Source organism: Myotis davidii, unplaced genomic scaffold, assembly GCF_000327345.1.
Source record: "Myotis davidii unplaced genomic scaffold, ASM32734v1 scaffold223, whole genome shotgun sequence".
NCBI classification, from domain to species: Eukaryota; Metazoa; Chordata; class Mammalia; order Chiroptera; family Vespertilionidae; genus Myotis; species Myotis davidii.
The window spans coordinates 4,723,302-4,737,054 of NW_006294609.1; the positions used below are offsets into that span (position 1 = coordinate 4,723,302).

General features: G+C 39.3%; 1 protein-coding gene across 1 annotated transcript in view; it reads right to left on the reverse strand.

Moving 5' to 3' along the window:
* Positions 1-13,753, reverse strand: part of NAA25 (N(alpha)-acetyltransferase 25, NatB auxiliary subunit) — a 63,623-nt gene that overhangs the window by 11,266 nt on the left and 38,604 nt on the right. Inside the window, 6 exon segments of the mRNA XM_006769001.2 lie at positions 798-1,089; positions 3,225-3,296; positions 4,482-4,633; positions 9,017-9,116; positions 9,805-9,985; positions 13,662-13,751. Coding sequence (XP_006769064.1) covers positions 798-1,089; positions 3,225-3,296; positions 4,482-4,633; positions 9,017-9,116; positions 9,805-9,985; positions 13,662-13,751 — 887 coding nt within the window.

Below are 13,753 nucleotides of genomic sequence, written 5' to 3' on the forward strand. Positions count from 1 at the left end.
GCAGGTAACCAACCATACCTGTGGAAAGCATAACCAGGAGTAAAGGGGACTGTGATAACAATTACATCGTTATAGAGAAAATAGATAGCTATTAAAAATGTGTCATCACACTGCCCGGCTGGCGTGGCCCAGTGGTTGAATGTCAACCTATGAACCAGAAGGTCAGGGTTTGATTCCCAGTCAGGGCACATGCCCGGATTGCAGGCTCGATCGCCAGTAGGGGGCGTGCAGAAGGCAGCCAATCAATGATTCACTCTCATCATTGATGTTTCTCTCTCTCTCTCCCTCTCCCTTCCTCTCTGAAATCAATAAAAATATATTTTTTAAAAATTTACCATCACAGCCCTGGCCAGTGTGGCCCAGTGTGGCTCAGTTGGTTGGAGCATTGTCCCATACACTGAAAGGGTTCAATTCCTGATCAGGGCACATATCTACTAGATGGCAGGGTCTATCCTTGGTCAGGGCCCATAGGGGAGGCAACCCATAGATATTTCTCTCTCACATTGATGTCTGTCTGTCTCTGTTGCCCTCCTCCCTTCTCTCTAAATATAAATGAATGTGTCCTCGGGTGAGGATTAAAAAATAATTTACTATCACCAAAAAAAGCTATTTTGCTTTTCCTCGCTTTCCAGTCTGGATATTGAGACAGCCTCTACAATCCTCCAAGTTTGTAATATTTGCCTTTTTCCTACAAATGTCATAAACTGGGACAAAATTCTGTTTCTTACGATTCACCCACCCAAATTCATATTATTAAAAAGGTAGTCATAAATTACTGAAGCTTCGATAGTATATACCTGAATTTCCTTCTCAATAAATCGCTTTCCTGTCTCCAGGGCCAACTCCAGCTGTTGAAGGAGCAAACGAAGAATATCAACCCTGGAGGCTACACCGTTCTCAGTGGTCTTCTCCGAGTTCTTTGGTTCCACAGGGTGGTTAAGACTTGGGAGTCCACTGATCAGCCTCAATGTTAAGGAACGGATTCTTAACCACATGGTCTCCTCCTCCAAGGAAAGTTTCTTATGCTCTTCAGAAACATCCCTTTAAAAAAATCCCCAAACCATCCCTTTTACTAAATGTGTTTGTTGCCTTTAAATCTTTCAAAGTTAACTTTCATCAGACAAGATGCCTTTGAGTGGGCCCAGCTTTCATTTACTAGCTGAATGATCTTAGACAAACCAAAATCATCCAAGTCCCCATTTAGGTATCCATAAATGGGAATGACAACCTACCTAACAGGTTACTTTCCCCTTAACTGAGACTTTTCTGATAATACAATTCAAATGACCGAAAAGTAAAAAGGAGAAGAAAAATGACCTGACAACCAAGCATCCACCATATTAACAAACTTAAAGATTTCAGATTTTTGCAATACAGAGGTACTAAAAGTATGCAACCAGAAGTATTTATACAATTTATTTTAAGCAAATAACACAGGTTCACAGTATCCATACTATTTTCCAAACTGCATCTTTTAATGATAGAATGTGTAGAAAAGATTAACATAGCAAGCCTGAGGCTATTAATTTAGAAGAGCCTGCTCGTAAGGGTAGCTCTTGGCTGATGTCTGGAAACTTGGCACTCCAACCATTCTCTAAATGACAAGAGTGGCTCACTGTGCCTAGACTGTATAAGCCTACTGTTTATGGTGAACACCTGTTTTCCTTCTGGGAGTCTAGAATGTTGGTACATGCTACACAAAGCATACCTAAACCTTGGGCACCATCTCTCTAATGGGCTTCTCTAAGCAGAAACATTGCACACTCAATACTGTATTTTCCGTGGCTAGAGAAAGGAGCGTGTGTGATAGGGCACCTCCCAGGAGGGAGAGGACATTGGAAGTCTGTTCATGGAATTCTCCAGATTCCACCTGTATGTTTTTCCCTTGCTGATCCTGTCATGTATCCTTTTATTATAATAAACTTTAGCTGTGAGAACAAGGATATGTTGAGTCCCATGAGTGCTTGCAAATCACTAAATGTGTTCTTGGCAATCCCCAAGTCACAGTATATTCAGAACTATCTCATAGACATATCTCTGCACAACCTATTTCCTTAGGTTCCACTTTCCTAGAAGCAGATCCGCTGAACTAAACAGTATATGGATTTTTCAATCTTGATACATATACACATCACTAAAATTCCAGGTTAGGGAAAGTTATATAAAGTTTCACCCCCATGTAAACGTACAAAAACGATTTTCCCCACCACCTTGCTGAGCACAGTATTAATCCTTTTTATCTTTATCTAACAGGTTAAAATATTTTTACTGCTGGCCCTCGCCTGTTTAGCTCACTGGATGGAGCATCGGCCTGGGGACTGAAGAGTCCTGGGTTCGATTCCAGTCAAGGGCATGTACTTGGTTGCAGGCACACCCCGAGTAGGAGGTGTGCAGGAGGCAGCTGATCAATGCTTCTCTCTCATCGATGTTTCTAACTCTCTATCCCTCTCCCGTCCTCTCTGTAAAAAATCAAATTTTTTAAAAAAAAATATTTTTACTGCTGTAAGATACATTTCTTTGAATTTCCTGTTAAGCCATTTACCCAATTCGTTTTTTAGTTATCTTCTTCTTAGTTCTCTCTATATATGAAGGCTATTAATATATATAAAGAGCCCTGATCTTCATAATCTAGTGATTAAAGCATTGGCCAACACACCAGAGGGTCATGGTTTGCAGGTTCTATCCCAGGCCTCAGTCAGGGTGCATGCAGGAAGCAGCCAATCGATGTGTCTGTCTCACATAGGTGTTTCATACTCTCTCCCTCCTCTCTCTCTCTGCCCCTCTCCACTCCCTTCCACTCTCTCTAAAAAAACTCAATGGAAAAAATATCCTCAGGTGAGGATTAACGAATATATATATGTGTGTGTGTATACACACACACACACACACATATATATTTCATACTTTCTGATAAACTGATATATATATGAAGAAACTTACCAACTTACCACATATCCTTAGAACTTGTTAACAAATTTACTTCTATATAGAGGGCTAATATTTACAAAGGTTAAATCTTTTGTTTCCAGATTTGAGGTAATGCTAAGAAAGGCTTTCCCTAACCATTTTTATTTTATTTTATATTTTCTTCTAGAATTTCTAAGAAGAAAACATAAATTAACATAATCTTTAATCTATCTGGAGTCTGTTTGCACAGATGCTGTGAAGGACCTAACTTTTAATCCCAATATAGGGGTGAGATTTATTCTCTTTCTTTGGTTTACCTATATTTTCTGATCCGTACTTCTTCTGGCCGAAGATTCATCGACTTTATACTTTCTGCTAAGCTGATTGATCTGTGGTATATAAAATATATTTATGTATTACTGAAGTTATAAACCAGCCATAAAAACATATTAGCTAGGACTGTTTTATTAGAAAGGAAGGGGGGAAGGATTTCTACTAAGAAGTAAAGGCTCGCCCTAGCCTGTTTGGCTCAGTGGATATAGCATCAGCCTGCGAATTGAAAGGTCCTGGGTTCGATTCTGATCAAGGGCACATGCCCGGATTTCAGGCTCAATCCCTTGTAGGGGGCGTGCAGGAGACAGTCGATCAATGATTCTCATTGATTTTTCTATCTCTCACTCTCCTTCCCTCTCTGAAGTAGATAAAAATATATTTAAAAAAAAAATAGTAGTAGTAAAGGCTCATAGAAGGTGAAAGAGAACCAAGCACAGACCATGCCAGCCTGAGTCTGGAAGCCCAACCAAAACAAAGTGGATCCCTGAAATCCCATGTGTGCAGGGATCCTTATAAACACAATTATCGCCCAGAACCTAGCTGGCTTCTGTATGGAAGCTGGCAGTATTCTCATTCTCATGACATATATCAAGTTCTCTTCCCCTTTCTTCCCTGCATCCCCTTCTATTTTCTCCTTTCCCCCCATTTTTCCTTAGCTTAAACCTGTTAATGTCACCCATGAGCCCATTAAAGGCTCTCAGCATTTGATCTAATCCCTTAGTTCCTTTGTAGTTCTTATGGAATTCTATATATTAAAAGCCTAATATGCAAATTGTTTGACTGAGAGTTCAACCACTTGCTATGACGTGCTCTGACCACCAGGGGGCGGTGTGGAACATAGCAGGCATCGGCGATGCAATGGGCCCCGATGAGAGCAGGACTGCAGCAGGATGGTAGAGCAGATGAGTAGGCGGTGCCAGGCCAAGGTGGGTACAAGCAGTGGCCCAATCGCCCCGTCAATCGCCCCACAGACTGCGGGGGGGGTGGGGGTCCGCACAGCTCCCAAGTCCTGAAGGAGCCAGGCAGGATGCCTGGTCCCAATCGATCACCCCTCACCCCGCAGGCGGGATGGTGGAGCAGGTGAGGGGGCAGCACCAGGCCACGGCGGGGTGCCAGGCGGGGTGCCAGGTGGGGCTGCAGGGCTGCGAGGCTGGGGGCGCAAGAAGGGGCCCGATCCCCACAGGCCACCCCGAGGGACCCCACTCATAAATGAGTTCACGCACCGGGCCTCTAGTACTTACATATTTGCTTCAAGTAGAAGGTCTAACAACATCCGTTCAGTACGGACTTGTGCAAAATGAAGAGAATTATTCAGCCTGTTCCTAAAAGCGATAAACTCTGGGATCTTCTCAAATGCACCATATTTGTAAGCTTGAATAATATATTCTGAGGTCTGGGAAGGAAAGACATTACCTTGGTATAAATATTTCACAGGTCAGACAATGAAGGCAAACATTGCCAGCCAAAATTTTTAAAAAAACAACAAACCCTCAAACTAAAATTAAGTAAGATGTTGAATCTACTCTTTAAAGGCCTTGGTCACCAAGTACACTATCGGCTTTTTAAAACATTATTTTCCTTCTTTCCTATACCAGAGTTAAATGTCTTCTTTACTAATATTACCACTGGTAATACCCAGCTGCTGCTGCCACCATACAGACTTTTTCTTAGCAATTTTGTCTTTCAATTCACCATTGTGGAAGGGATATTACTCCATGTTTTTCTGCATCTAAGACAAACTATTTTATACAAAGGTTCCAAAACACTAGAATAATATAACCACCCTACCAACACCCCCCCCACAAAAAAATCACTCTCCTTCAGAAAAAAAAGGCTGCTGCTTGGTTTTATTTATTTCTAAATACAATATCACAAACATAGGACATGTATTATATCAGGATAGAAATAAGGCGCCAAACAAAAGACCTAAAAAAACTCATGTCATAATCTGTTCTGCGAACAGAAAGACTTCAAGAACCAGACTACTTGTCCATCCAAACTACCTAAGACCTTTGCTGGAAAATTCCATGAACAAGTAAGTGAAGGCAACACTCACCACATCTGATTTTAATTTAGATTAATACATTTACAGATGAAACATTGTAAACAGAGGCAAGATAAAGAATTCTCAACAGAAATTCTGGCACAACAGAACAAAATCTCAAGGAAGAACATTTCATAGGTGGACCTATGCCATCAGGATGAGAAGTCAGGAGGGCATCCCTTTGGACCAAGGAAAGTGTGAAGTTCAAAGCTGATGTCTACCCTAAAAAATCCTTTCTAGATCCTTTCCAGTCTGTTTGGCATAACCTCAATCAGCTTTACCCCCATCTCCATAACGTTCCAATTATCTGCCCAATAGGAAAATAGGCCAATAGTTCACAACATACCCTCTGATACACAGCCTCGCAGGGTTCATTTCAGGCCGCGGGATTGCGCCACGGGCGCTAATTCAACTGCATTCGATGCGGCTTTTAAACCCCCATGGGACACCTCGGCGAGCTGTTTGCCTGCAGTATCTGGAGAAATTAAAGACGGACGGACACAAGAAAATTAAAAAGATTACTTGTGATCCTGCAGGTTTAAAGAAGGACTATCTGAAAAAGCTCAAGTGTACCTTCTAATCGAGCCTGATTAAAGGACAGTGATAGGCCCTATAAGAAGAGGCCAGGACACTCTAAACACATGCCTATCCGATGGCCACTTGGCTTGGAAAACAGCAAGGTTTACCAGCAGCCCTTGCAATAGGAACTTAGAAGTTGGAAAAAAAAATAGCTGGTTAGGAACATATGATCCAGAAATTAATCAGGATAAAATATGACTTTGGTGATTCCAATCAAATTTATCAATTACAGATCCAAAATATGATATGTTTAAAAGAAAGAACCCAGCCTTACTGAGTGTAGAAGCAGTTTTAATTTGAAGTGGTCCATGGACTACCACTTTAGAAAAAGGCAACAGCTTTAAAAAGAGAAAATAGGGGGCAACAAAGAGGGAATGTAGTCCTTTAACAAACTGAGAAGGTAACTCTAGTTCTCTAGTTGCTCTTTTGACGATAGTCCTCCTTTAATGCTGCGGTAAACTGTCACTGCAGAACTAGAAAAGGGCTCGAGCAACTACCAATAGGACAAAAGCCGGGGAAGAACTACAATTTGAAGACACCCCCTGCCATTAGAACTGCAGGCAAAACTGGAAGTCATCGGCACTTTAAAGACTTCTGAAAATCAGAGAATGTTGTCCGTACCTATTTCTATTCATGTATGAACCACTGAAGCTATTTAGATCCCATTCGGATTCCTGAAATGAACCCTGGTCACTAAAAATTTGCATAATACATGGACATCAAACCCCTGAATAATAACTTCTATGGATACCTAAAATAAAGACTTTCAAAGGGAAATTTTTTTAACGTATAAATATATAAGTAACTTAGGAAGATATGAAAATCTAGCACTAATTCTCACATTGTAAAAATCTATTCACAAGCAATAATGACGGCAGACAATCACCTTCTCAGAGAGAAAATTCCTGTGCAGACCTTCCAAATACAACTTTTGATTCCACAGCACAAAGCCTTAAAAAGCAGAAAACCAGATTTTCCATTTAGGAGTAAAAGTGTTCTTTCAAAGAGCTAGTTGGGAATTGAAATACATCAGTCACCCAAGGAAACACCAAATGGGGACACAAAAAACTACCAAGAATAAAAGATATAGAGCGTCGAGTTTTTGTTTCCAGAGAGATATTTCTAATACTACCCCTGAAGATTTAACACATATAGTACCAACACTACAACCGTGATCTTTCTCAGCCTCAAATTCCTACAAGAAACAGTCCACACCAGTCTTCATTTTCATATTTGGGGACTGGGGCTAGGCACTAAGGTTTAAAGTATGTTTTCCTTGCTATACTGTGTTTGCTTTTGCCTCCAGAATCCCCAAAGATTATCTACCTAATATAATGAAGTAAGCTCTGTCTTCCCAGTTAGTAGTAATAAAAACAAATGTGTCAAGTAGAACATCTTAGTTCCAGATCAATAAAACACAATAATTTTATCAGGCTCAGCATTACAAGCATTGAGATGAATTGTCACTCCTGTCACATACAGCCATCAGCAAAACACCAAAGATACAAAAGCCACATTAGAGACAACATGTCCTCTCTAATCGCTCCTGGGGATCTCCTGTCCCTACTACAATACTTTTATTTGGTGTGTGTGTTCAAAACAACTCTTCAGATACAATTTTTGTGGGGGAATAATTAAAGCTTAACTATAGGGTAAATAATATATCTCTGTTGGCCAAGTCATGAACAACATGGCTCTTTAAGAATGTTAAATGACTGGAAACAAGTAAAACCAGCCACCAGGCTTGAACTAACCCCTTATTTACCCCAACTCCCACTTCAAAACTATCTGAGAAACAAAACTTCGAAAAGAATTCTTCAGTAAATCAAATGTTTAATTAGCCTCTTCCTTAAAATATAGAAAGGAAAGCTAGAATGAGATTTAAGGAACAGTTTTTTCTTTTGTGTTAGTAAAACTACTTGAAAACAGAAGGCAAAGCACAGATAATTGAATGCACAGTGAAAACTCAAGAGATTTATAACTGCCCACTCATGCTAAGAAATTTTAGAAATCCAAGGTCCAAAAGATACTCCCTGACCTCTAAGCCAGGCCAGCACCTTCTGAGCAATATGTTCAAATGCTGATGCCTACTTCACTCTCTCCCTGGTCAGGAGCTATGGCACAAAATGAGGTCTGAACAGAGATACCAACAACTGTGGGGGAAAGAGGTCAAAGGGGAGGAAAATAGGGCTTAAAAGCCAGTAAATGAAGCATACCAGTCCTTCAGGCCATGCTCAGAAACTTGTCAGGACATAATTATTACAAGCTGAGAACAACAAACCTATTTACTACACCCTTAAAGAATTAGATAGCAGATAGATTAGCCAAAGCTGTTATAGTTACAAAACATTTTTTTAAAATCCTCATGAGCGTTTGTCATGAAGAAACCCAGAAACCAGCTTGCTGGCCCAGTTTCTTGGTTGCTATTAGACCAGAAAATGGAGAGCTACAGGCAGATATCTGGAATGGCCCAATTCCAGGCGATGAGTCTTGGAAGCACATGAGAACTAGTCGGCAGTGACCTAGAAGACATGCCTTAGCTTCACACATCTTCCTGGGTAGTTTTGCATAGTTGGTCAACTGAGTAGAAACCATATATATGGCTTTTCCACAAAAATGACTGCATAACTGACAAGTGGAGACCAACTCTGCTTGCAATGAAAAATATGGTGCAAATCCCATCCTTTCATTATGGCACATAAAAGCTCTATCTTATTCATTGCTGAAATGACCTTCAATTGATCAATTTTATAATTCTAAGAAAACATAAGTGCGTTTGCTGTTGACAAAGAGCACAGTGGTTATAGATTTCAGAAATAAATTAAGGTAACAGAGAGCAGCTGCTATCGCAGAATCTTACACAGCTTCTCATGTCCTTGGAAAAAGTCTCTTAGAGATTAAAAGACTGACCTAAGAGGCATAAATCTTCCTATTCTGTTAATACCCAGTTTTAACACCTTTGTATGGATTCTATCAACCACAAATAACTTCAACTATACCTATCAGCCTTGGCCAGTAAGCTATGGCATATAGGCACTTGCAAGTACAGCAAGATACACCTTAGGTGTACCTGTGACACGGGAAGATGCTCTCTGAATCATGTGCATTCCACAGGCAAGACCATAAAAAAAATTTATTTTTTTTTTCACTTACATCTTTCTGGTTGGAGTGGAAAAACCTGAGTGCGAAGTTACAGGATTGGGATGCAGCAGCATACTGACCTAGGGATTCAGCGTATCGGGTCAAAAGATAACTAGGTCGGAAGGAAAGAGAAAAAAACATGTTATACTTACCCACCTATAATATCATATACTATACTTCAAATTATTTTGGCAGAGAAGTAGTTAAGCATATGGAAAATTTAAAACATCTTGCAACAGAAATCTAATTTACAGAATCAAATTTTTAAAAAGAACAAAGTTAATTCAGTTTTGGGGAAGCTCTAAAGTTCAATGCCATGCTTTCTTATACTCAGATAATTAATGGAGCACAGATTATGAAAGAACAGAATACTATCTTCCTGAAACAGCTCTACAGGGAATAGAGAAAATACCCCAATTCATCGCAAAGAATAATTCCAACACAAATTCAAAGAATTTCTGAGGAAAACAAATGAAGTACAAGTGTCAACGTCAAGTCCAAGCCAAAAGTAAAGATTTCAAAACCATGTATGCTAAGAAAAAGGGTTCAAAGTATATAGCCATTTGTTGTCTCTAAGAAAAACTTTCTTACCACTTCTAAACTATGCAATTTTTAACATTACTACATAATGCTGGCAAATATAAATCTTACTGTTTTTCAACAAGTCACGATATGTGATTATTTCATCTAAAAAGCTTAATACCAGGAACAACTTTGCTGCTAAAATCAAAATGTTTCATATATCAGCGCCCCACACTGGTGTAGCTGACTGCTCATTATTCAGAGTATATACTACCAACCCAATGGTATCATGCTGGATATGCTTAGCATCAAGGCTGGAGTACAGATCCAACACAGGTTCAAATGCTCCCAGCATACAGTAGATTCGAACAAGCAGCAATTTGAATTGAGCATTGGAAGGGCTATGGATTAATCCCTCTTCCAGCAAAGTCAAGGCCTGCCACACAGCAGTCTCGTCACCTAGAACCAAAATATAACAGCGTTACCCACAGATCTTGACAGCAAATATAGGGTTCTCAAAAACAAAACCTTGCTGACATCATCACCTCCCCTATATTCTAAGAATGAGCTTAGATGGCAGAGAAGAAATTTTAGATACACACCTATAAGCAAAACAGGGGGTTTCCCTGAATAGGTACCTCAAGTCTTAAATATGCATCTATAAAACTGACACAAACTTTTAAGCTGCCAGGACTTGTAGAGGAAAGTTATGGAATCTCAGGGAATCCTAGATTCCGAGAAGAGACGAACTTTGAAGGAGAACTGGTGTCACCAACCTTCCCAGTTCAGGATTTTCTCTACAAGACCCAGATGCTTTCTCTAAACGTCATTTTTTCTTCTATTGTAACTCTACCAATAGGATATCAAATAAGATTTGAAAAAAATTGCTCATTCATAATCAAAATAAAGTGATACACATTTTGAGCCACCAAAACTCAGACGTTCACATGTAACTATAATATTAAACATTAAGTTAATTCTCTTTTAAGAATCTACCTGGCCCTAGCCAGTTTGGCTTTGTGGATAGAGCGTCAGCCTCAGACTGAAGGGCCCCAGGTTTGGTTCTGGTCAAGGTCACATGTCCGGGTTAAGGGCTCAGTCCCCAGTAGGGGCCGTGCAGGAGGCAGGCGATCAATGATTCTCATCATTGATGTTTCTATCTATCTCTCCCTCTCCCTTCCTCTCTGAAATCAATATCCTATATAATAAAAGGCTAATATGCAAATTGACTGAACGGCGGAACGACCAGTCGCTATGATGCAGACTGACCACCAGGAGGCAGATGCTCAACACAGAAGCCCTGAGCCGGGCTCAGGGTTGGCAAGCACAGCGGCGATGGCAGGAGCCTCTCCATATGTAAAAACAAATTACTCCAATTAAGAAAAAAGAGAGAGTTGAACAATTATAGAGAACAGAAAATTTTAAGAAATTCTAGCTGTTCAAGGATAACTAGTATCAGGGGGAAAAAATCTTCTTAAAGATCTCTTTAAAATAGAAACAAAATTTCAAAGTAAATAGCAAAAAAAAAAGATTTCATTTCATACTTCTTTCTGAACTACTGAACCAAATATTATAAAAACATGTATCATTTTATTTTGCAAATTTTAGGATATAACTACAACTGTACACAAACTCTTACCAAATCAAAAAGAGCATCAAAGACTGATGAGGTTTTTTTGAGGGACAAAATTTTTCTAACAAAATTTTATAATATAACAAAATGACATAATATCTCGGGACATAATGTACAGCATGGTAATTATAGTTAATACTGTATCGTGCATTTGAAAGTTGCTAAGAGAGTAGACTTAGTAAGAAAAATTTTATAGCTGTGTGGGATAGATGTTAACTAATTGTGGCAATCATTTCACAATCTATACATATGTCAAATCATCATCATACTGTATACCTTAAAGTAATACAATGTATCAATTATATATCAATAAAACAGAGGGGGAAATGATATTCTTCACTGCCCCTTTTATTTTTGCAGCATAACTATAAAGAAATGCCATTTTGCAAAAACATTTGAGAGCATCACCCATTTCCTAAAGCAATCTTCTTAAGTCCTTTCATATTCAAATCATTCTTTTTCAATATCCTTACCAATTTTCTATAAATTTCAATTTTCTGCCAGATCCTCCATGAATAATGACTATGCCTATGATTGGAGCACTTCAACATCACTTTCACTGACTTAAAAAAAAAAACTCGGCCCTAGCTGGCTTTGCTCAGTGGTTAGAGCATCGGCCTGCAGACTGAAGGGTCCTGGGTTTGATTCCAGTCAGGGGCACATGCCCAGGTTGCAGGCCCGATCCCCAGTAGGGGGCATGAAGGAGGCAGCCAATCAATGATTCTCTCTCATCATTGATGTTTCTATCTCTCATCTATTTCTCTCTCTCTCTTAAATCAATAAAAACATAGTCAATTGAATGTGTTCGTTGTAATTATGGGAAACAAATTTGGACAGAACCCAAAATATATGTACATAGTGTCTGTGGCCCGTGTGGACAAATAAGAATTTGGATGTAAGAAGTTTGGTCTGGATCATGACCTGTATGCCCATCTCCTCAGGCTTTCAATTCCACCGTCCCCACGTGACACCTTTAATAAATGTAAAATTATTCAATGTAATTGAGTCAAGATGGTGAACAACTTTTAAGAAAAACATTTTTTATAACATTTTCAAGTTATAAGGAAGACATTGTACAGTAGGCTTTAGTTTGGTGTGTGTCTATTATTCTAGAGGATAATTATTGGGAAAAACCCAGTAGATTCAGGACTGTATGTACATAAGAACCGGGAGATGCAGGCAGAAGCTGGATTTTAAAAAGGCATTGTAAGTTACCCTGAAAAGGCTGGCCTTTATCCTCAGGAAAATAGGGCACCTCTGAAGAATTTTAAACATGAGGATAACAGTATCAAAACTGAGTACTTTGTGAAATGATCCGAGGGCAGGGGTTGTGTCTATCCTGCACTCTACTCCCTCCCCAGCCCTTTGTTTCTTCTATAGTTTATTCTAGTAAATAATATGCAATAGTATCTGAAGTTATTTTTTCCTAAAAACTGCTAATAAGAGAAAATGTTAGGGGGAGGCAACCTAAAGAAAAGGCAATCTCAGACCAAGCTGTTTGGCTCAGTGGATAGAGTGTTGGCCTGCAGACTGAAGGGTGCCCTGTTTGATTCCAGTTAAGGGCGAATGCCCGGGTTACAGGCTTGATCGCCAGTAGGGGGCGAGCAGGAGGCAGCTGACCAATGAATCTCTCTCATCATTGATATTTCTATCTTTCTCTCCCTCTCCCTACCTCTCTGAAATCAATAAAAAATATATTAAAAAGAAAAGGCAATCTCAATGCCATTCGCTGAATCATCCTTTACCATATATTATATTTTTGTCTTAAATGGGCTAACCAGAACTGTATTCCAAAAAGAGTGCATTTTCCTGTATATAATTTTTTTACAAGAAAAAATGTCTTAATCTTTCATTAGAATTAGGCAGAATATAAAAGCAAACATGGAAAGGAACTGATCATTTTGCTATATATAATTTTTTAAAGTGAGTAAGGGGGCTATTCCATTCCATGGGCCTATACATCCATCTCTACATCAGTTTCTCTGTATTTTATTTTATTTTTTTAAATATATTTTATTGAACTTTTACAGAGAGGAAGGGAGAGAGATAGAGAGTTAGAAACATCGATGAGAGAGAAACATCAATCAGCTGCCTCCTGCACATCTCCCACTGGGGATGTGCCCGCAACCCAGGTACATGCCCCTGACCGGAATCGAACCTGGGACCTTTCAGTCTGCAGGCTGACGCTCTATCCACTGAGCCAAACTGGTTTCGGTGAGTTTCTCTGTATTTTAATTATTGTAGCTTTGTAATAAGTTCTCTACAGTCATTACTCACAATTCATAAATATTTTTAAAAAGAACAGATATCCACTGATTTAAGATTTTCCTGATTGCAGGGAGGGGATACGTGGAGACTTAGGTTCTTCTAGAAGCACCCTGGAGAAGGGCAAGAAAGAAAAATCTAAAAGCATAAATCAAATTCTTGGATTATGTAATTAGTCCATGGGTTTATAGTCAATTAAAAAAAGAGTAGTATCAAAATGAAATGATTGCTCCTTACCTGTTTCTCTCCATATATCAATAAGCACATGGACAGCAAGGAGACAGTAATAGTCTGAAAACTGCAATTCGGTTTTCAAACAGGATTTCCCT